This window comes from Ambystoma mexicanum, chromosome 8 (assembly GCF_040938575.1).
Source record: "Ambystoma mexicanum isolate Mex_15411 chromosome 8, UKY_AmexF1_1, whole genome shotgun sequence".
Classification (NCBI taxonomy): domain Eukaryota; kingdom Metazoa; phylum Chordata; class Amphibia; order Caudata; family Ambystomatidae; genus Ambystoma; species Ambystoma mexicanum.
The window spans coordinates 31,715,117-31,739,566 of record NC_090929.1 but is presented as its reverse complement, the minus strand read 5'-3'; the positions used below and the strand labels follow the sequence as shown (position 1 = coordinate 31,739,566).

Below are 24,450 nucleotides of genomic sequence, written 5' to 3'. Positions count from 1 at the left end.
GTGGGTTGTGTGTTTAGTGTGGGTATGTCTGTCTGTGCCAGTGATGAAGGGTGTCGTCCCTGTAACAGAGCCGCCGGCCTGCCTGATGGGGTCAGGGTTTTGCACACGGGCCTCCGACGGCTCCCGTTCGCCGTCACTAAAGACGCTGATGCTGCAGTCACTGGAGGCACCCTCAACATCCATGGCGGCCTCGACCTGCATGGCGTGGTGGGCCCAGCGCTTTGTTTTTATGTCCTTAAGGTCTTGGCCTTGAAGAGCTTGCAAGACTTTCAGTGGCCCTCGTTATGGTCCCTTGGAAGACAAAGTTTACACACCCGGTGAGAGTCTTTCCAGCAACATTTTCAATTGCAAGAAGGACAACATTTAAATGGTTTATTTTCACTTTTCGGTAGGAAAGGCAGCTAGGCTATCTGGAAAAGTTTGTTGAGACGAGTTCTGAAGTCGTTTTGTAGGGGAACGGCTAAGAATGGACAGTAAGATTAACTAGCTCTAATTATTGTTAATAAAATGGTTATAGTCAGCAGGAACTCCGCTTTCAGCATCCAACCAGGATGGCGGAAAAAAACGATCTGAGGTACTTCGACGCCATGGGTACAGTAGACGTCACACTAAGGATAGTATTACTGACAGCCCCTTCGATGTCCCTTTTCGAGTTTTGAAAACAACAACTGTAATACTCCACAGCTTCCACTAGATGTCGGCCTATGCATAGCATGTGATCTAAGCAGATTTCACAAACCTCAGAAATGACACGGCCCGCGGTAGCGGCCGTGTAGTTATGGTTAAGTTGCTAAACCCATAGGAAGAACACTTTTTGGGCAGCTTATAACTTCGCTCCACCCTGGAGGAATCTTCACCAAATGTTTAAAAAAAGTATATTGCCCGCTCTGCATTCTTTCGGTAAGTTTGGTGAGGTTTCGTGCAGGGGGTGGGTGCAAAGTTAGAGGGGATACCAAATGTTCTTTTTTTCCATAGAATGGGCAAAAACTGCTGAATGGATTTTAACCAAATTTGCGGCAGGAGCTGGGGCTTGGTTCAGAAAGCATGCTTTTGTGTGTTTGGTGGAAATCCGACCACTACCTTTGTTGCAAAGTACTGAAATGTACAGCTCACAAATGTGTGATATCTGGCTTCGCTCCGCTGACCCATTTCTCTGTTCGCTCCGCAGACAAACGTCTCATTGGCTTGGAGTACACTCTGATGTCGGCCTATATTGGACACGGCCGGTGGTTGGCTGGAGGGAAGCGTGCTGTGCGTCAAAGTTTTAGGGAAACGCCGCCATGGTGTACTGGAGCACAGTGCGGCGCCAAAAGGTACTGACAAACATAATGTACGGCATGTAGTGGTGGGAAGAAGGGATGGAAAGGGTGGGGGAGAGAGAAGTGGTTCAGCTGAGATGTGGGATTATTAGGTTGACGAAGGCTATGTGCCTGCAGTATTGGTGCGTAGAGCGCCAATTTGCGGGTCTCTGCACAGGCAACTACCATGTGTGCTGAATGCAGGCAGGCTTTGTTACGGCACGATAACTGGTGTGGGGACCTCTTTCCGTGGTGACTGTTGGGAGCTCAATTGCACAAGGGAAGTGCATTGCACATGACATGCACATTGTAAGATAGTGTGTACTCCAGTGTGTTGCATGTGGTAAACCCAAAGCCAATTTGATGCACGGAGGGAGGCATTGCACCGCCAAATATGTGCCGTGGTAGCAATTAGGTTTGACATTGTTGCCTTCGGAGAGTGGTTTGTCAGCATTGCATACATTGTTCATTCCATGGGAGTGGTGTATGGTAGCACATCCTCCAGTGTTTACTCCACGGCAGCAACTAATGGAGTGAACAGTTCTGCAGTGTGTGCACTGAGTGCAGTGTTGGAATACTGTCAGTATAGAAGAGGGTAGGGGTGAAGTGCATCTTTAATGTGCTTGGATACTGCAGTGTGTGAAGAGGGTGCAATATTGAAATAGTGTGTGCATAGAAGTGGATAGGGGTGAACTGCTCATTTCACAGGATTGGGAAGTGTCCATTGCGCAGAGTGCACTATGAAGTATCAATTTTGTGCAGTGAATAGAGTGCTGGGAGCAGGGCCACTGTTGAGAACATTTTGTTGGTTTTGTTGGCAGTAACACCATACTATGTGAATGAAAGTGGGTAGGGGTGCCGGAGGCTGTGTTATGTTTGTAGATTCTTCTAACTGTTGCGTGTTTCCATGCATAGCTGTATTATGGTGTGGAGGTTGGGTAGCAGTGCCGGTGGCTGTGGTACATGTGTGGAGTGTGGTACTTGGTCACATGTTGCCATGCATGGCTGCATTACGTTGCAGTGTGTGTAGACAAGGCGTAGACTATTGGGTGCATGGCCAAAGGCCGTAGGCCATGCACCCAATAGTGTAGGCCTTGCCCACACCCACCGCAGCAATGCAGTTTAGACTACATCTCTCAAAGGGTGGTCACCTTTACAGAATGGTTATGGAGTACATTTTAGACTGCATAGAGCACCAGAAGTGAGCTGCATGCATGTATTGGTTCCATGTGTGTGGTCAGCGTTAGAACATCCTATAGTTTTTGGTGTACGGCTGGAGATGGTGCAGTGTGCCCACTGGGTGCAGTGTCGAAATACTGTCAGTATAGAAGAGGGTAGGGTTGAAGTGCATCTTCCATGTGCTTGGATACTCTGATTTGTGCAGCTTGCTGGGAGTAGGCGCAATGTTGTGAAGATTTTGTGGTTTGTTTGGCAGTGACAATACTTTGTGAATGGACATGGGTAGGGGTGGCAGAGGCTGTGGTATATTTGTGGATTCTGGTAACTTTTACATGTTTGTATGCCTCGTTGTGTTATGGTGCAGGGGATGGGTAGAAGTGCCCTGGCTATGCTATGTTTGTGGATGGTGGTATCTAGCCACATGTTAGCATGCATGGCTCCATTATGTTGTGCTGGGTGTGGCCAAGCACTAGACTCTTGTGTGCATGGCCAAGTGGTAATGGGTGCCAGTATGGATGATTTTGCATGCTGACATCGTGGATCATTTGGCACAACTTTGTACTGGAATTGCTTTGGAAGCACACGCGAGATGCACTCCGAGTGTTTAACGGTAAATATGCTGCACAGAAATGATACTGTTGGATACAGAGGTCTGGGATGTCATTGCTGCATGCGTGTATGAAATTTGCACAGTACCCAGTGAGGGAGTTGTTAGGAAGAATTCGCAAAAAATGTGCCAATTCCCTCCACCTTAGAGACCCCCAGCAACTTTGCTGGATTTTAAGGACTTGATTTCTTTAACCTGGAGAGAGTGAGACCCTTTTTTCCACTTTCTCATGTATTTTAATGTGATTTCTGAGCTTTGTGGTTATTTTGGTTATGGAGCCTGACAAACTCCATAGGCATTATCTTTTACATTGTGTCACACAGCATCTTCAGTGCAGTGGCACAGGGAAGACTATTAGATTTCACCAAGGTTTAAATACTACTGTTTCCCAGAGCAGTGAAGTGAAATCGACTTTACTTACATTTGTAACTTTCTAGACCAGCACACACCATCTTACAACAGGGTGCTGGAGGGGTTACTTAGTATCCCCTTTGTCTAGCTTCTCATGAAACATTTTTAGGTTATCCTTTTCTCACTGAATGGCTGGTGGTAGTGGTTTCGTTTTAACTACCATGGTGTGCATTTACCGTGGGCTGCGTTCACAGCTGCAGTAAAGCACCCAAGGGTGCCATTTTTGTCAAAATGGCCCCAGTCTTCTTTTTCCGCCATTTCTTTGTGGAAACGTCCTTCTTGAGATTTACTCTGCTTCCAACCCAGGTTTGGTCCCTTTGTTTGCTTTGCCTTTGGCAGGATTCACAAGTGAAGCCTGCCTCTGGCTCCAGGGTGTCTGGTAGGGGGCAGGAAGTAAGTGAGGTGCCCAAAACTCCCTGTGCTTAGTCTGCTAGGAGACCCAAATGCACTTTGTAGTGATTGGCCGGCTGACTGTCTGGCAAGGCCAGCCACCCTGATGGGTGACTGACAGCTGGGCTGGAATGAATGTGAGAAACCGGACTAAAAGGCGAAGCTTTTGGCTTGGAAGGTAGAGTCGACCACTGGGCGAAGGTACCGGAGAAGGACTTGAAGATGACACCTGCTGCAACTCCTGGACCGTTTGCTTGCCCGGTGAAGCCCTGCTGCTGTGCTGAAACTCCAAATCTGTATCGACAGAGAAGCCCCTACAAGAACGACTTCTCCTTTTTAGTTGGTGGGACCAATCAACTCCAAAGTAAGACACGTGGACATCCATCTCGGAGCTGGTTGAATTTCCACAGATTTGCTGCTGGAAACCGTATAGCAAGGGAGAGGAACACCAGATTGTGTGCGTTCCTTTTAAACTGGCCTAGAGCTTCAGGAAGATCCTCCGGACTCCCAGGAAGCAGCACTGACCGAGCCTGAGCCCCCTCAAATGAGTGTGGGACCCCAGAAGCAAGGAAAGTCCATCTCGAGAGCCCAGAACCGCAGTGTTGCTGTTTGCGGTAGACGCAAGGAGCTGAAACACTGAACAGCCACTGATTGGAAGATTGCCGTTTGCCACGGCTGACCGTCCCATTGCAGTGCAGGAGTCCCCAGAAGTCCTCCCTCTTGTCCTAACGACTGAGGCCCAGGAACAGTGCGATCTGCAGAGCTGCACAGGAACAGAGGTCATCTGCTGCACTTTTCCTTCAATTCAAAGGTACTGTAACAAAGTCCGAGACAACATACCTCTTGCTGGAGAGCTGCTTGCATCTTCTACTACTCACAAGTCCAACGGCTTGAGGCCCTACATTTGATTCTTCTTTTCTTCAAAGACTTCTAAAACATTGTGCAAACACTTTTCTATTTACCTATCAGAAGTGCTTCATCCTATATAAGACTTTTGCCCATTGACTTTGGCATAGCCTGTTACACTGAATGACTCTGCTGTGGGGATCCAAAAGTATTTGCCTGCTTTAGAATATTTGTGGTATTTTGTTGTTCTAATAATCTTTTCCTTTTACCAACTTATAACAGTATTCTAAATGTAAACAGTAAGATATTAATGTCCCCTGCACCCCAGCTATTGAAGTCACCTGAGGGTGTAGGTGCATCTGTCTGTCATCCCAAAAGGGTCTTCACTGATTTAGAAACTAAGAGTGTACAGTATTGAAGTGTATTTGTGTGTTACTATTTTATTGCTCCCTTCTGAAGCCGTATTCTAACTGACTGATAAATTAATAATTTTTTATTCAAGAAACCTTGAGTGTAAGAGTTTATTTGAATATTTGTCACTGTGAATCTCTGTGCAACTCCCCTACAGCTCACATTGACCACTCTTGAGATAAGCCTGGCTGCTCAACACGCTACAAAAACTGTGTATTACAAGCTTATACCAAATGTTCGGTTTCTTATACCTGTAGTCAGTGTTGTTTGTAGTGTTCCCAGAGGGTACTGCATACAAACTTTGCCTAACAGGAGTGCTGGAAAAAAACCAGTAGTAATAAGGACTGTCCCTGCTTTACTGGGGTTCGCGCGACACAATACTTTGTGAATGGACGTGGGTAGGGGTAGCGGAGGCTGTGGTATGTGTGTGGATTCTGGTAACTTATATGTTTCTATACCTCGCTGTGTTATGGTGCAGGGGTTGGGTAGAAGTGCCGCTGGCTATGTTACAATTGTGGTATCTGGCCACATAAGCATGCATGGCTCCATTATGTTGTGCTGGGTGTGGGCAAGCACTAGACTCTTCTGTGCATGCCAAAGTCGTGATGGATGCCGCTCTGGATGATTGTGGATCTCACTGTGGCGATCTTTAGTGTCAACAGCTGTTGCATCTTGCCCAAAACGGCCGCTATCCTCTCCTCCAACAGAGCTGCTAGACAGGACACTGTGTTGAGCCTGGACCCCCGGAACAGCGCGTTCTACAATGGAGTTGAGCAGGATTTTGCATAGTTCATCGAGAACCCCAGATCCGTCAGCAGCCGGATGGTCCTCTCCATGTGATCGGAGGCAATGTCCTTCGAATTGGCCCAGATGAGCCAGTCGTCAAGGTAAGGGTACACATGAAGTCCCTGTAGTTGTAGATGGGCTGCCATCAGAACCAGGTACTTCGTAAAGACTCTGGGCGCCGACGTCAGTCCAAAGGGGGAGAGCCTTGAACTGGTAGTGCTTCCCTTGTACGACAAAGCACAGGATCTTGCAATGTTTTACATGAATGGGGAAGTGGAAGTACACGTCCTCCACATCCAACGACAACAGAAAGTCTCCCTCCTCCAGTTGGCCGAGCACATGCTGCAACTTGAACATCCTGAATTTTTGGCACTTGATGAACTTGTTGAGCCATTGTGGGTAGGTTGAGAATGGCCCTCCAGCCCCCGGTCTTCTTTCTTACCAGAAAGTATCTTGGGTAAACTCTTGAGCCCGGAGTCGCTTCGGAACCAGCTCGATCGCCCCTTTTTGTAACATGGCCCGAACCTCCAGCAGCAGCTGAGGGATATGTTGTTCCTGCCGTGCCACCGATGGTATTTGCGGACACTTCTCGCTGGAACTCCAAAGTGTATCTGTGGGCGAGAGCGTCCAGCACCCATCGATCAGTGGAGAGGTTTTCCCACACGCTGACGAAGCTCGCCAACTGGCCTCCCACTGAGCTGCAGGGGTGGGGGCCTGATGTCCTGGCCGGTTCAGTCTTGCTTGGAGGCCTGTGCTCCGCTTGGGAACCTTGACGGCGGCCACCTCCAAAGGCCTTGGAACGACCCCTGTAGGTTTACTGGGTCGTGGAAAGAGAAGGTTGGTGGTACGAGGACGATCCACTACCGAAACTCGAAGACCTTCCAGACGTCCCTCCTGAAGGACGAAAGGACGGACGTGCTGTTGTAGCGTGCCCAGGGCACGGGCTGTCTCCATGTCGGCTTTAATGGCCTGAAGAGATTAGTCGACTACCATGCAGAAAAGATTGGCTCCGAACGGCATGTCCAGGACCCTCGTTTGGACTTCTTGTCTGAAGTTGGTGAGCTTAAGCCAGCCACGACAATGGAGGTAAACTCTGTTACCCATCTGGTGGAACCCCGTGTCCACAATGTCTAGGGCCAGGGTGATGGCGTGGTCCGACGCCACCTTGCATTCCTGAAGGATCTCCATCGCCTCTACCTGCTTGTCCTCGAGGAGGAAATCCAGGATCGGAGCCATCTTGTACCATAGTTCCCGGTCATATCTGGCCAGGATCACTAAGGCATTGGCAAACTAGACAGTCATCGCCGCTGAGTAAATGACTTTCCGTTGCACAGCACCCAATTTCTTCCCCTCGCCGTCCGGGGGAACATAAGTTGATGACGGGTTGGACGATTTCTTCCTTGCCGCAGCCGAGATCACCGAGTCCCGCACTGGTTGCAACCGCAGACATTCGGGTGAAATTCGGGTGCCGACTCCTGCACTCAATACCTCTTCTATAGCCGGTCTCTTAGCTGTGGTCGAGGAGGGATTCTTCAGGAGTGCCAGCCCCTCATCCCAGACGTCGTCCAGGAGTGGTATCGATAGAATGGTCTTCCTCTTCGCCTCCCGCGGGCAATCATGAAGTGGAAGGATCCCACTTTGTCCAGCGGGAAAAGCCCTTGGAGGTAGAGAAAGCCCATCCGTCGTAGCCGTGTCCCTCCCAGTCTTCCCGTGTTGGTGTTGGCAGCAACAGTTGGAGCTGAGACATAGGGGCCTCCTTTTCTTCAGCGGAGGTGGCCCCGGTGTCAACAGGGTCATCGCTGGGGGAGTCGCTGGTGGTGCCGTTGGCATCCTCTTCTGAATCTCTGACACCAGTGTGTGGAGGGTCGAGAGAATATCCTGCGACAGATCCCTGGGGGGTTCCTGAGGGACAGGGCCTCTGGGCCCAGCGCCTGTGTCGTCAGCCCTCTTGTTGTTGGCATTGTCGACTCTGGCGGGCGATTCCTCGATGTTCTCGTCGTCACCCATCCCCTCCGGGATGGTGTGGACAGAAACGTCTTCCTCATCGGAAGATGAAATATCCATACCCTGTAGCTCTTCCACACTCCCCCCCCCCCCCCTCTCCACCCTTTCATTGGGTCCTGAGGGGTCGTCTTGGGCTGAGGACCGGCATCCTCTTCTCCGGAGTCTTCTCCACTGGTCTGGCCGGGTCAGCCCCTTTCAACTTCTAGAGCGTGGCAGCAACCATCGTGATTGAAGAGGACATCTTGGCCTGACTCACGTGGGCCTGAGCTGGCCGAACAGACACCTTGTCCTGCTTGGCCTTCTCTGGTTTCTCCCGGGTAGCTGACTTTCTCTTCAATGAAGAGCTGGAGCGATGGCTGGAGATCGAAGCAGATGGATACTTGACCATTGCGGGACCCGCTTGTGCAGCGACCCCGGAAGAAGCAGACTCGCACTGCTTGGCCTTGCATTGGGCCGCCACAGGTGGAGCGCCCTCTAAGGATTTAGAAGCCGGTCTGGTTGGACGGATCCGGATGAGGCATGCCCCTGTGGACCACCCGGGGTAGGGGCCTTGACCTTGGCAGCGTTGCCAGGCGGATGTGCAGGTCCTTCATCGTGCGCTTGGAGAAGACACGGCAGATCTCACAATCTGATTCCTTTTGCGTCGGGTATGGACAATACAGGCAATGGGAATGTTTGTCATCCGTGAAAACATTCTGCAAGCAGCCGTTGGTGCAGAGATTGAAGAGGGAAGCCCGCCCTTCTCCAACATGATCCGGCGCAGTGTGGGCCTGATAAACTTCTGGAAACTACCATGAAGAAAAACACTCGAAGATTAAAGCCATTGAGGGGTGATGAAAGATGCAGAAAAACGTCTCCACGTTGATCGGATGGGTAAACGCTAGAGCACACAGGCTCGACTGAACAAGAAGTTTTTCTACCGAAAAAGCATGAAAAATGCAGAAAGTTCGAAGAGCAAAACGCGAGGACTCCCAACACTTGAACGTGCAGTAAAAATCTGAAGATGGCCGTCAGAGGAGGGGCTTATGGAGAGGGCAGACATTGGATGGGGGCAGTATGACCCAGAGCTAAGCGATTGGTTCATAGGAGAAAGACAGTTTATCAACGAAAGTAAAACGTTTTTTTTTACCTAGCCTGACGGGGAATATTCATGAGCATGTGAATCATGCCAGACCTTATGCTGGAGAATGCATTTTTCTCCTTGCCATGGTCTGTCAGAGCTATTTGCCAATAGCCTGAGGTTAGGTCAAATGTACTGAGGAACTTGGCTGAACCATGTTTATCCACCAGCTCATCTATCTTAGGTAAAGGATAGGGCACCAGTCGTGGTGACTGCATTACCTGTTTCGTTATCTTGTAATGACCGTTTACTTTTTTGTTGTTTGATGTAACTAGGACTGTGCGACTGCCTTGTTCTATCTGCCGCTTAATCTTGTAATAACCAAATTGTCTGCAACTACGCTGTGATACCTCAGGGTCTGAGCATATAATAAATGTAATGAATAAATAAGAGCGCTATAGTTCACACAGAACCTCAACTCATCGGTTCCTGCTTTTGGTACGAGTGCAATTGGACTAGCCCATGGACTTGTAGATGGCTCTATTACCCCAAGATCAAGCATCTTCTTGAACTCTTCCTTTATGTGGGATAGTATATGTCTGACTTTCTGTAACCCCTACTTTTGACAGGGACACTATCACCAGTGAGAATATCATGCTGTCCCCATGGGGCCGATAGTGGTCAAGCCTGGTGTCGGTGAAAACTAGGAGGCAAACTGAGTTTTGCACTCCTCCTGTTGTTGCAGTCAGATCTGAAGAGAGTTTTACTCCTTCAATCTTCTCATCTGAAGGTTTTCCAATGAGGAGGTCAGGTAGAGGTTCACTCTCCACCTCCTCCTGATCAGAGGCTAAAAGCAAAGCTCCTAGTTCTGGTATGGAAACATAAGCCTTTAGACGGTTAGTGTGACAGACCCTAGGCGCCTCCTTGGGATTTCTCAAGTCCACTAAATTGGCCTCTCCAAGTTTGCCAACAACCTTGAAGGATTCCAATCCAATTGTCCTGTACGGCCTCTGCCTCGTAGGTACCATAACTAGAACAAGCTGGTCTGAAGTAAATTCCTCCATGTTGGCATTGTGGTCATGCCAATGTTTGACCAGAGCCTGACCTGCTTTCAAGTTATCAGAAGCTTCTGTCATCATCAGTGCCATTCTCCTCTAGGGACCTAGCACATAGTCAGTGACTCTCACTGGCTTGAGGATAGGAGCACTCTCCAACCCTTTCTTGATTAGGGCCAAAGGGCCTCCAATCAGATTACCATAGAGCAGGTCAAAGAGGCTTAAATCCACTCCTTCTTGAGGGACGTCTCTATAAGCAAAGAGAAAGCATGGCATTAGGAGGTCCCACTTTTTTCTAGGGGTTCCCTCTAAAGCACCTATAATGCTCTTCATAGTTCTGCTAAACCTCTCCACAAGCCCATTGGTTTGGGGATTGTAGACTGTTGAGAACTTGCAGGTCACTCCACAGTTTTTCCACATAGCTTGCATATAATGGTACATAAAATTCGACCCCCTGTCAGAGATGACTGCCTTAGGAAAACCAACCCTGGTAAAGATACCAAGGAGGGCCTTAGCTACTGCCTGGGCAGTAACAGTCCTCATAGGTATGGCTTCAGGATACCTGGTAGCATGGTCTACCACAACCAATATAAATCGGGTGCCTGAATAAGTGGGAGGGTCTAGGGGACCAACAATGTCAATCCCCACCCTCTCAAAAGGAACTCCCACCACTGGGAGGGTCATTAAAGGTGCCACATTCTTGGCTCCACTCTTGCCAGAAATCTGACAAGTGTGATAGCTCTTACAGAATCTATCTACATCAGACCCCATCTTAGGCCAATAGAAATACAGAGATATACTCTCTTTGGTCTTTTTGAAACTCAAGTGACCAGCCAGAGGGATCTCATGGGCTAACTGTAGGAACTGGTGTCTCACCTTGTGGGGCACTACAAGTCTTCTGTAGTCTCCTGGGGTAGACTCAATAGGTTCACTGTAGAGGAGGCCATCCTCCCAGTAAAGCCTATGCTTCGCTGGCTCTTGCCCATCCAGCTGGGAAGCTGCCTGTTGGCAAAAACCTTCAAGAGTAGGACACTATACTGCTGAAGTCTGCCCTAGAGGGTCCACCTTCTGCAAGTAAAGTTGCAGTTCAGGGTGGTCTTTGGGATCCAGATCTCCAACATAGGGAAGAGCTTCTTGAAGCTCGGTTTCACCAGTAGCTGTTTCACCACTTTCTGGTTGGTCCTCCCAGTCAGCATCAGCAGAGGGAAGAGGTCACTGGGGTGACCTTGGACAGCCCTCTCTTGAATGTCCTTAGAACAGGTTTAGGTATTATACCTTTCTTTCTTCGTGAGAGCTTGGGTTTCCCCTGTGTCTTTCTTTGGCCTGGACTTAGAAGGGTGTCCTTCCTGTGGACTGTGGGATATAGGAATCTCTGTAACCTCCAACTGAGAGTCATCCAAAATTGCCTCTTTGGCCAATCTTGTTTGCGCCCGCTTCTTTTTACTGGGAGGCCTGGGGTGCTTGATACAACTCCAATAGTCTAAGTCCTTCCCCAACAGAACTCGCCCCAGTATCTCATTTTGTGCATTGACAGATATTCCAACTGTTCTATTATTGCACTGAATGAGAGCTGGCAGTATTGGAACCATTTAGATTGAGCCTCCTGCAAGTTTAGTGGGACCTTTGGGTGCCTTAGCCACATCCTTAGGCTTGAAGAAACTTTCATCAACCACTATAATGCTTGCTCCAGTGTCTCTAATGGCAGGGGTCTCCTGACCATTTACAAGTACACTGTCCTTGTAATATTCTTGTGTTATTTGGAATGGAGTTGTACACATCCATATTCCGTTGTTCCCACAGACCCAGGGACATTAAAGAAACACTGTCTGAGACTCCAATGGGGTCTTCAGCCAATAATCGAAAGTTACCACTTGCCATAGGAACTTCTCCCTTAGGGATGACGGCTAAGGTGGCAGTGTGGACCCCTGAAGGTTTACCCTTACATCTGGGATCCCCTTTCACATGGTCAGTAGACTCACATGCAAAGCATTTACCAAATGCTTTCTGGAATGGGTGTTTCTGCTGACCTCCCAATGATTTAGCACCAGAGGGTTCACTAGACTTAGGTTTCCCTTGGAATATACCCTTATTTTGTTTGTGGCCCTCGTTTGGATGGTTGGAATTAGAATTCTCTTTTCCCTCTTTCTTGTGATGTTTCCCCTCATCCTTCTTGTGAGTGGCACAGAGTCCTTGCAAGTGGCCCTGTTGGCAAACCACAAGTCAGAAAATAGATTCTAACAAAAACAGATTTCTCATTCCTTCAAAGGTGTTCACTCTCACTCGTAACCCAACCATGTAAGTTTGTCAAACATTCACACACCCTGGTAGCCCAACGGATATCATCAGTCTTTTTGAGGGTCCTAAACCTCTTAAGGTACCGGGAAGGAGTTTTTCCAAATCTGGCTATTAATGCCAGCCTCAAGTTTTCATACTCTTGCCTCTGAAGGACACTCAGCTCTGGGGTAGCCTAGACAAAAGCCAGGGAATTGAAGCCTCCCCTTTGAGACCCTGGATCTCATGATTGTATATTAAAAAGCACTCAACCAATCCAATATATCATGTTTTACATCATACATACTCACTGCTTCTTTGGGCAGGCGAGGCCTCTTGGGACTGGAAGAACTAGAGGACTTTGGGAGGGAAGCAGATTCAATAGACATTCTTTTCATTTCCCTGAGCCTGATGTCCTGATGTTTGGCTTCTCTTTGAGCATCTAGTCTTTTGGTTACCAATTAAATTCTCTTCATCTCAAGAGAAATATACTCTGGGCTCAATGTTGGTCCTTATAGGGTGCATATGAAAACAGACTGGGACAACAAGGCAGGTTGTGGCAGAAATGGATCCTCATCCTGAGATGACTATTCTGCGTCTCCGGACCCTATAGGGTCATCCTCATCATTTTCCACATTTCTTGGGTTAGTAGGAGTTATAGGCCTACTACCCAAACTTTGGTGATTCAACAACCTTGTAATCAATTCATTTTTCTTTCCTTTTACAGTAAGACTCCTGACTTTACACATTTCTTTCAGTTGATCTACTGTTAGAATGATCAGGGCTTCCTGACTGAATCTATCCATTTTTGGCATGTTACAATTGCTTTTTACTTTCTGATTGAGCTTATCCCTTGTGGAGGTTTAGTTGAACACAAGCAAAGCAAAATATAAAATGTAACACCACACAAATCCTCACCGCCTGCCACCAGTGTTAGGCAAGATTGTTTGTAGTAACCCTGTGGGAGACTACATCAGCCTTGTCCTCTTGGCAATAGGGAACCCAACCTTTTGTATAGGTCTGTACTACACAAGTTAGTAGGGTGACTGAGCAGCCAGGCTTATTTTGCAAGTGGGGTCAATGTGAGCTGAAGAGGTGTAACAGAGATTCACAGTGACAAGTATTCAAATAACACTTGTACTCAAGGTTTCTTATTAAAATAATTATTTATTAATTTAACAGTCAGTTTTAAAGTAAGCCTTCTTTAGAAATAAAAAATAAAACACACACACACACACACACACACACACACACACACACACACACACACACACACACACACACACACACACTTCCGACACCCTGAGATGACTGTTATAGCTAGAATACTGCAGACATTAATAGATCACTTTAACACTTAAATGCAATACGGAGGTTGCGGTAAAAGAATAAGGTTAGGGAAGGAAACCAGGGTTAACAAGTTTGCTGAACAAGGAAGTACTTTGCAATCCCCCAATGAAGTATAGGTTAACTCTTTCCCAGCTATACAAGTAACTTATGTATGTAATATAAGGGACAGATAAACAAAGTCAGGGGGTCAGAAGAGTCTGCAGGGAGACAGGACAGCCAATCTCAATTGAACAAAGTCTAAGGGGGCTGAGGCACTTCTGGTGGATAGCACAAAAGTCTTGCATAATGTGAAATAGAGAATTTTTAGAAAAGAATCACTGTTGTGCCACAAGCTAGGAGGCTTGTGAGAAGCAAAGATGCAAGCAGCTCAGCAAAAGGCAGCTAATGCAAGTCTCCAGTGAGAGTAAGCAAGCTACACACAAGAGGTAGGTATCCCAAGTCAGACGGTACCTTAGGTCTGAAGAGAAGGATCCAGCTGGATTCTGTTCTGGTTGCAGTCCTGCAGTTCCTGGGCTTCAGTCGTGCAGACAAGAGGGAGGACGTCTGTAGGACTCCTGCACTGCCGTTCGAAGGTCGGCTGCGGCAATGGACTTCGTCCAGATCAGCAGCACTTTGCAGTTTAAGCTACCGGCAAATAACACCACCGCGTTTCTTGGACACCTTATGGGCTCCCCTTGCTTCTGGGGTCCAGCACCCTAGTGCTGTGGCTCAGGCCTGGGCCACTCTGCTTCGGGAGGGTCCTCATGATCTTCTTGGAGCTCGGGTCCGGTTTAAAGACTATGCACTCGTTCCTGGTGTTCCTGTCCCCTGGCACTCTGTTCCAGCAGCAGCAAAGAAGCACAGCCAGCAGGAAGAGGTGTTCCAGTCAAGTTCGTCTTGGGGTCAGTTGGTCCCACCAACACAAGGGAGGAAGTCGTCCGTTCCGGGCTTCTCTTGTCTGTACGAAAATTGGAACTTCAGCACTGCAGCAGGGCTTCACCGGGCAAAACCAACAGTCCAGGAGGGTGCAGCAAGCTTCTCTCCAAGAGATCTAGCCTTTTATGCAGGTTTCTCCCATTCATTCATTCGCAGTGTAGCTGTCAATCTCACAGCAGCCAATAACCTTTGGGTGCATTACCGTAGCCAAGGAGACTAGGCCTAGGGAGTTTCGGAACCTCCCTTACTTCCTTGCCCTGCCAGACACGCTGGAGCCAGAGGTGGGTTTCAGCACTGAAGCCCACCAAAGACAAAACAAACAAACGGACCAAACCTGGTTTGGCATGCAGAGCAAAAAAAACACCGACCTCACAAGCAAGAAATGGCGAAAAAAGAAGACCGAGCCATTTTGACAAAATGGGCACTCATGGGTGCAATACTGCAGCTGAGTATTCAGCCTGCGGTAAAAACGCACAATGGTAGGAAAAATAAACCACAGCCACCAGCCATTAATTGCAGGGAGGGAAACATAAAAATGTTACATGAGAAAGTAGGAAAAGGGGCTACTAAGTAACCCCGCAGTACTTCCATATAAGATGGTTTGTACTGGTCCTACATAGGAAAAACTGGTAAGTAAAGTCAACTTCATTTTACTACTCTTGGGAACAGTAGTTTACCCAAGAGAATGTATTTAAACCTTAAGAGAAATCCAAAGGACTTCTCTGTGACACTGCACTGAAGGTGCTGTGTGTCACAATACAAAAGGTGATGCATATGGAGTTTGTCAGACTCCAAAACCAAAAGAAACACAGAGTCCAAATCCGATAGAAATACATGAGAGTGAGAAAAAGGTCTCAAAAAGTCCAGGATAAAAATTAAAAGTCCTAAAGTCCAGCGAAAGAGCTCTACCATCTACCTGTGCAAATTGCTATAGTTTGCTCTCGGTCAGTACCTCTCGCCATGCAACGCCCTCTCTCAACCAATATCCCAGCTGCCCCACTCACACTCTCTTCCAGCATTCCCCCCACCTACTTCCTACTCTCTTTTTTCACAAAATGTAACAGAGCAATCAGTCCCACACCCACCAAAACCTCACGCCCAAGATCCACCAACATCAGAAATCATCTCCTGGGTCTTCGCTCAAGATACCCCAGCACCTTAAATCAGGCTCTCCCAAACTCATCCAAAGTCATGGACCCACCTACAGACACATCCAAGCCAGACTCGCCCACACCACATTCGACACACTCTAACCCTGCCACACGTGGATCGCCAAACACCACCAACTATAACCCAGACACCCCACAACTTGCAATGTGCCTCGATTAACGCCGGATCCATCCCTGCATATGCCACTGAAATCCATTAACTCATAACCAACCTGGACCTAGATATTCTAGCTATTAACGAGACATGGCTACACAGCGCCGCAGGGCCTTCTCCTACCCTAGCCACACCGCAGGGCTACTCCATCATCAGGCAAGACCGACTCACTGGAGGAGGAGGTGTAGCAATAATCATGAAAGATCACCTAGAGGCCAGACAAATCCCATCTAACTTGGGTGGCAACACCGACTCCCTTGCTATAAAAATCGCCCTCTCCCCCAACTCCATTACCATCAACCTTGTATACTGCCCACCTGGCCCACTATTGGAGTTTCAGGAGAACCTCACCCCTCTTGGCAGAAAACCTAAAAATCAACTCTAAAAGCATCCTTGTAGGAGATTTCAACCTTGGATTTAATGACAAAAAAGACAAACCAGCCAAATCTCTCTCCTGAGCCCTACAGGAACTAGGCTTTGATCAAAAAATAAACACACCCACACATGACAAAGGGCGCATCCTTGACTGGATAGCCAACCACAATTGGGATGTTGACATCAGCTCCATCACCCCCATCCCATGGTCCGACCATCGCCTCATTCATTTCCTCATACCCACCACTACCACTAAGGCCAACAAGCTTAACCCCACACCCCCAGCCTTGGCAAGAAGTGCTAAAAACCTCACTTAAGACAAGATCATACCACACCTCAGCACCCTTACTACAGATCTCGAATCCTGACCCATCAGTGCTAGCAGATATCTACAAACAGACCATAAGCTCTGCATTAGACATCATTGCCCCTCTACAGAACAAAAAAGCCAAAATAGTGAAACACTCCAACACCTGGTTCTCCTCTGAACTAAAAGAGCTCCGCTCTCAGAAAAGTAAAGCGCTGACCATCTGGCAGAGGTCACTGTTAGGCAGAAACCTGTGCAGTTCCCTCTGGGACCACTGCAAAAGATTTAGGACTACAGGTGTTTGGCAGTAAACCCACTTGGTAGCGGTCTGTACCACACAGATTCACTTGGTAGCTGTGGCTGAGCAGTCAGACTTCCCTCAAGAAGAGTTAGGCAGTATGCAGAGTATTCACAATAGGTCAAGAGAACACAATAGAACAAGTAAACACTGACCAGGGCTTGGTGTAAAAGAGATATAATTATTTATTTAAAACCACATCTAGAAAAACACACAGGCACTAATAGTAAGCAATTCAAAAACACGGTCACTAAAAGATATACACTCCCTTAAAAGAATATTAGACAAGTCTTAAGTAAAGCCCCACTTATTTTCAGACAGCGGTGAGCGCTTAATGTAGATGGCACTCTAATAGTTTGTTTTAAAAAGGGAGAGAAAAGCAGAGAACAAGTTGAAACAGATCCCAAGACTTTTATCAGAACATAACAAGAGAGGAAGGCAAAGTAAAACCGTGAAGTTTGAGTTCAAGAGGCCGGATCCACTTTCAGAGGATCCAAACGAAATGTGTCCAAGGTCACACGGTTGCAGTGTACAAAAGTCTTGTAAAGGTTCAAAAATGAGTTGGACCAAAGAAAGGGACCAGTTAGAGGGTCAAGGCGGCCAGCCCAGTCCAGAAGGTTAAGGGGTTATTTTTTTTTTTTATTGTATTTGGTTAAAAACCTTTACAAAGAAATTTATTCTTACAAAACAGAATTCTCACCAGTTCATTTTCCCATTTTGACCATAAAACACATACATTATATATGCTACCTAAGCAAAAAGAATTTGTGCATAGCTAAACAACATTCCTACATGCATCACATACCATATAAGTATTTACAGCTCATCTTATATCATTTATATCCTTTAGCTCAGATTCAATAATTATTAAAACAGATAGCAATCTTAAAATGAATTTAGTACTATCACCAAGCATGCATCGCTGCCATAGTACTTGTAAGTAAGGGGTTATTATTACCTTGTAGCAATCTTTAGAAAGGGAGACCTGGCGGACACGGTACCTTAAAGTGGTGAGAACGCTCTAGCGGGGGCAGTTGTTCCTGGCAGCGGGTGCAAGTCGGTGCTTCGTCCGGGGGAAGAGAGGATCTCGTCGTGGAGGAAGACAGGAGTCCGTTGCACTGCCAGGGAAGAAACTAGCCGCAGAGTTTCTCCGGTACAAGGAGCGGTCCGGTGATTCGCGGTTCAGTGGTGAGTGGCTATCCGGCTGTCGGGGTACTTGGCACAGCAGTTCGACCACAAACCGGGCTGGGGTGCGAAGAAAAAAAGGTAAACTGGTTGTGCCCACCAGTCAGGGGAAGAAGCCTCTCCAGTCGGGAGATCTTCTGTCGTCGGGAAGTGGTGAATCTGTTCTGCAGGGCTCCACCGGTGGTGTCGTCGTGGTAGGTCGGCTCAGCTTCTCCCTCGTCGGATTCTCAGGTCCAGTGGCGACTTCTGAAGTTCCAATCCCCAAAGCCCTGCTTTTATGCAGAAAACCCCCATTCACTCAGCCTAGCTGTCACTCAAACATGCTAAGTGGTGAGCCGGCCGGCTCACCACTTGGGTCAATCACACAAGAGTGCGACTTGAGTTACCAAGGTAACTCAGTCCAGGGTGCCTAAGCCCCTCCCACACCCCCTGTGGTACCCAGACAGAGTGGCACCACTTTTGGAGGCTTCTGTGGAGAAGCCCGCCAAAAAGTGGAACAAAGGGCTCGACTTGGGTTGGAGTCACAGAAGAGAACACAAACACCATTTTAGAATCGAGTTCTGGCAAAAAATACCAACCGGAGAATTAATATTAAATAAATAAACCGGCGGTATGTTCGAGGCTATAAGAATTAAATAATTAATGTTGGTAGCCTCGAACAATGGGAAAATCCCATAGAGATATATTCGTATAAAAAGTAGTATCCACTGCCACCAGCCAAAACTCGATCAGGGGGGACGGAGACGTGCCCCCTCGAACAACGGACCCCGGGGCAATCGAATTGCCCCGACCAGTACGTCCACAATATGATGGTTTGTACTGGTTTCTGTTCATAATTTGGGACTAGTAAAGCCAATGGTGACTTTACGTGCCCTGGGAGACAATAGTCAGTCCCAGGGCATGGAGTCTATGGTGGGGTGTTACTATGACACCCCTGTGTTACTGCACGGAGGGTACTGTGTAACACACATAGGAAAAACACACAAGACCCTATGGAGTAAAGGACCCCATAGCCCACAAAACACATTAACAGTCAAAGGAACACCATAAATCATGTCCAGGAGTGGGAGAAAGAGTCTCACTCTTGGCAGGAGGAAAAAAACAAACTCCAGAAATCCAGCAAAGCTGCTGGGGGACGCACCAGGTTAGGAAATTCAGCCTAAAGAGAATTCTCCCCAACAGTCACCCTCCCCAGCCACGCTATCCTCATATAAAAATATTACCTGAGATTACAAAAAAAGCCATAATTATAGTGAAATCAGCGTCCTATAACGAAAGAATTACAAATGCCAGTTCCGAACTCTTTGCCATTTTCAAAGAACTTACCACAACAGCTACTAAATTTCATGATATCGTCAAAGACCAAACCTGGTGCAACACAATACAATCTGCCCTATTAAATAAAATCTAACTCTTGCAAGAAAAGAAATCGAGGAGCATCACAAAAACCTGTCACAGCACATTAAATTAACCACTAGCACAGAACACAGCACCACCCCTAGCGCAGTTCCCCCGACCACCAAAGTCCCCATAATTCCGTTCAAATTCAGGGAAATAACTGAAATGAAAGTTAATAAAAGACTGCGCAAAAACACTCGCCCCTTTTCTCAAGTCCTTCATTAACGCCTCTTTCAACTCCAACACGGTTCCAGAAAGTCTAAAAGAAGCCTGGGTGCGCCCCTTCTAAAAAAAAAAAAACCTTCCCTGGACCCAGAAATTAAAAAATAACTATAGGCCCATCACATTCTTGCTTAAGATCCTGGACAAAGTTGCCTACACGCAAATTCAGGAATATCTAAAAGCACACCACATTTCAGGCAAAAGACAGCCAGGCTTCCGACCAGGACACGGGAAAGAGTCATCCTTACTCGATCTAAAAATACAACTTGGCGACATCATGGACACAGGCAAACCGGCACTTCTCCTCCTTCTGGACCTGTAAGTTGCCTTTGACCTCATCAACCATGATATCCTAGGCATAAACCTAAAAAACAAAGCGCATTTCTCCCCAGAAGCCATCACCTGGGTGGCCTCCTTCCTAAACGGAAGACTCATGAAAGTCTTCTCAGACACAGCATCTGCCTCCCCCACTACCATCCACTGCGGCGTCCCTCAGGGCTCGTGCACCTCCCCGACTCAACAACATATTCACCATCCCACTCTTCAATGATCTCGACTGTGGCAACATAGCGTACACTAATTACGCTGACGACACTTGGGTACTACTCCCACTAACTGGGACCTACGAAGAAGACGCAGCAGCCCTAACCAAAATCTACTTAGCCATCCAGACCTGGATAGCTGCCAACAAACTCTGCCTAAACAGGGACAAAACAGATCCTCCTAGTAGGTACTAGTGAAACTCTCAAACTCCCACCGCAATACAAAACCTTTAACATTGACAACTCCACCATCACAGTCTCCACAACTGTTAAAACCCTAGGTGTCTACCTAGACGCTTCACTATGTCCCGCCAGGTCAACGCCATAGCCTCTTCAACCGCACACACCACTAAGATGATCAATGCAGTTAAACCCTTTCTCTCCACAAAAAACTGCCTATCCATCGCCAGAGCCACAGTGGGCACTAAACTGGATTAGTGCAATGCCCTATTCCTGGGCACCCCTGCAAAAAACCTAAAAAAAACGACAAGTCACTCAAAATAACGCACTCAGGGCAGCGCTGAGCATTCCCAAAAGGGAACATCTCTGTCAAGCCAGAAAAGAAGCCCATTGGCTACCGGTAAAGGAAAGTATACTCTTCAAATCAATGGCCATCACACACAGGTGCCTCTCATCAGATGCCCCACCCTACCTATCTGAAAGAATCACACCCAACTCCTCCAACTGACCTACTAGATCCCACCTCTCCAATCAGGTATATGTACCCACATTCAAAAGAACCAAAGCTGGAGGGTGCAGCTTTCAACACCTCGCACCAAAAAACTGGAACGCCCTACCTACTACACTAAGGAATGAAAAATCTTACACCAAATTCCGCAAAATTCTAAAAACCTTACTGTTCTGCTAATGTACCCAACTAGCCTGCATAATCATGCTGTTGCACTGTAACCATAGAAACAGTACAGTATGCATGTCTCTCTTTGTCATCGTCTGATACCTGCCTAAACCTTTGTACTCAATACTGTCGTACTACCTATACAAGCTGAGCACTCTAACAGCGCCACAATGCCCCTGGGTCGTTTGTGTGCTTTATAAATACAAATAAATAAAATAAGGTAGAAGGGAATTAACACAGAAATTAGAATTTTCCCTAGCACCTCGCATTTAGCTCGTGGACCTTCCTTCCCATGCACTCTCTGTTTTACCCTGACTGTCCAACTGGCCTCCCTTGGTACTTGCTTTTCTCACGGGGCCTGCCGCCCTGACCAGCTCTCCCCCCACACCCCTTCACTCCACTTCCCATTACTGCACTTGCACGATCCGAATGTCACAAGGCCAAGTAGGATGGATTTATGTTTTCCTCCCTGTTCCCCCACCCTCTTGTTTTGTTGCGGCACGAAACACATTGTGTATAAGCGCATTATAGATACCCAATTATTACTACTATTGTTCAGAATGTCTCAGCAGGGCCATACTTCGGCCACTCTCTGGCTCGGGGCAGCTTGTTGAAGCCAATTCAGACGCCATTACAGACTGCCCGGACCAGAAACAAATGCAGCACAGAAGCTCTAGGTCACTTGAGCGAGAACAAAACCTTTGGTGATAAAATAAAGAACAGAAGAACACCACAGTCAGAGTAGGTAAAGAAAGCACAGTATAATGGGATGTGCTAGTCATCTAGAGTTTGAGTTTTTCACAGATGAAAGCTTCAAACTCAACCATGTTTCTTGATACAGACGGGAAACTCCAACAGGTGAAATACATTTTGCAGGATCTCCAGCATATGGCCCCACTGCATAGCTCAATCTCTGTCAAAAGATTAAGCAAATTACAGAAAAGTATTGCCTCTAGGGTTCAGTGTGTTTGGAGTCCTTCGGTTAACTGGAAATTAACTTTTGGCCCTGAGAGTGAATACATGTCTAGAGAAAACCAGTGTATTCAGGAGGAAAGTCTAGACACCCTGCACCAGCCCAACATCTCCACAATCGTCCATTAGCCCTTTTGGTACTCTGCAGATTAGGAATGGGACGAGAGGCCAGGCAATTGTTGGTATGTGGAATGATGGAACGTAAATGATACCATTGGGAAGGGGGCTGGGTATCAGGGGTGGGAGAACAGGGCCGCCCTCTCTCAGGTAGTCAGAAATCAGATTTTTACGTTATTGGAAATGAGGTTGGGTAACAGGCTCTCCATTATAGGTTTGGGGGTGGAGGCACTTCATACCATTATCAAACGGTAAAATAATTCTTTGCTTTCAAAAGGGTGTGTAGCTTTCCTATCATGGACCTCATAGAACGTGGAAGGAGGGCATATAGGTAAGGGGTGGAAGGACTGGTCCTGCCTACTCTGAAGGCGGGGGAGGACAGGTGGTTTTATGGGTAGAGCAATATGTAACACAATTATGGGCTGGCTTGGCATCCAAGATGAGGGGCTTGCTTACTGGACATGGTTCGCAGCACTTCACTCCTTACCAAGGGCATATAGGAGTTTTGGAGCTTGCCTCCTCCACAGAGTCTCGTCGTCATGTGCAGCCACATCGTTGGGTTTGTGCTTATACAGCTCTGTGTAAAATGACATCTTATCAAGGAAACTGTACACCTGTGGGGAAGAGAACAAGATGCGAAATTAAGCAAGAGGCCCATGGCATGCAGCAGATTATAAAAATTTAAATAAATGAAAATAAAAACGGGGAACAAGAAACTGAATGCCTCAAGAGGGATACTGGCAGGGTTATCATAGCAGACTTAAACTTCTGCAAACTGTGAAATGGCTGTAGGGGTGACAATTTGGGGGGGCGAAGTGAGAGGAACTAGTAGAATAGCCTGTTATATAGCTTTATAGGGAGAGTGGTGTCCAGTTCTGGAATCCAGAAATGTAGAATTAGGTCCACTTCTAAAGTTATAATCCTCAGAAAGTTATATAAACACCAGAGAAGTTTAAGAGACCAGTGACTGAAAAGGGGCCTCAATTGCTTTTGGGAGAGGGAAAGTGCAACTATGACACACATTTACATGTGGGAGACTGCTTCTAGTAGTAGAGAGAAACATTTTATAGTTGCGGGAACTCGTAGACATGGAGACTGCATGAAAGACTGCATGAAATGGGAGCAGAGTGCAAAATACAGGATGTTTTTCACAGCATGGAGAGTAAAATGAAATGCCCTGCCGAATGAAGTGTTGGGACAAAGCAGGAAATTACATCAAAATGAACAGGGACAGGAGTAAAACGGCAGTGAAAAAGCAGTGCCCCCTGTGACACTCACCACACAACTGCTGCTCCTGATGAACTTACCTTTTTGGCAGTGGACTTGTCAGAAACTAAGGCGGTCAAGAGCTGCAAGAGGGGCGAGAGGCGGTGCGGAAACATCCCACACACACTGTCTAGGAGAATACCAAGGCCAGTGGAGGGTTCCTGCCAGTTAAAGAAAAGAAATGTCACCAAAGAAGGAGCAGCACACTGAAACCCTACATTACGTGTAGCTCTGCGAATGCACAGCCTTACCCAAATGGTGAAACTTAAAATCACATAGAACAAGCCAACAAACAAACCATTGTGAATGTACCAACTGTTTATGACATAAAGGCACAAAAACAGTGTCTTTGGCAAAGAGGCACTGGCACCTGGTTCCTAAGAGAGCAAACGTCAAAGAATATTGTTAAGATTAATTTCCAAAATCAACCCCGATAGTGGATTTTTAGGAGGCTGACCTATTATGGTGAACAGGAAAGGCACTACGAAGTCTAGCCAACCCCAAACAAGGTAGATAGCAGAACAGAAAGGCACAGTCTCTGGAAAGCACAGAGTGGTCTAGAGCTAAAATGAGGGGACACAGAGCAACACCAATAATTTCAGTTAGACAAGTACACAAATATACAATGATTTATTAGGTGTTCAAAATAAACACTAAGCTGAAGAAACCTATATGCAAATATTGTCACACACCTACTACAGAACACATATACACATTCACCTTCAGGAGAAGAAAGAAAGCCTTTGATTCAATAACCCGTGTAAAGCAGCAAGGTACTCAAATGCTTAAAGTTCAGTAGAATCTCATCATTAGACTAACAGTAAAATGTTCCACAACACTTCTTTAGTCCAGCCCTAAAATGGTGTGGGTCCTAGTGCACTAAATTGCATTCTTGGTGAGGGACTGTTTGTGATGGCACCTGCTGCAGTACCTACGCGCCCCGTTAAATTAAAAGGGTTTGTCCATGAGAGTTGAGGTGATGTTAAAGATCTTGCGTCGCACCAGG

General features: G+C 47.1%; 1 protein-coding gene across 4 annotated transcripts in view; it reads right to left on the bottom strand.

Annotated features, from left to right (window-relative positions):
* The window catches only part of NUP188 (nucleoporin 188), a 1,828,090-nt gene that overhangs the window by 1,173,611 nt on the left and 630,029 nt on the right, over positions 1–24,450 (bottom strand). For all 4 annotated transcript variants that reach the window (XM_069609202.1, XM_069609203.1, XM_069609201.1 and 1 more), the window contains exons 14-15: positions 23,486–23,605; positions 22,666–22,792 (exon numbers count right to left, since the gene is read on the bottom strand). In XM_069609202.1, coding sequence (XP_069465303.1) covers positions 22,666–22,792; positions 23,486–23,605 — 247 coding nt within the window. The remainder of the gene's footprint in view (positions 1–22,665; positions 22,793–23,485; positions 23,606–24,450) is intronic.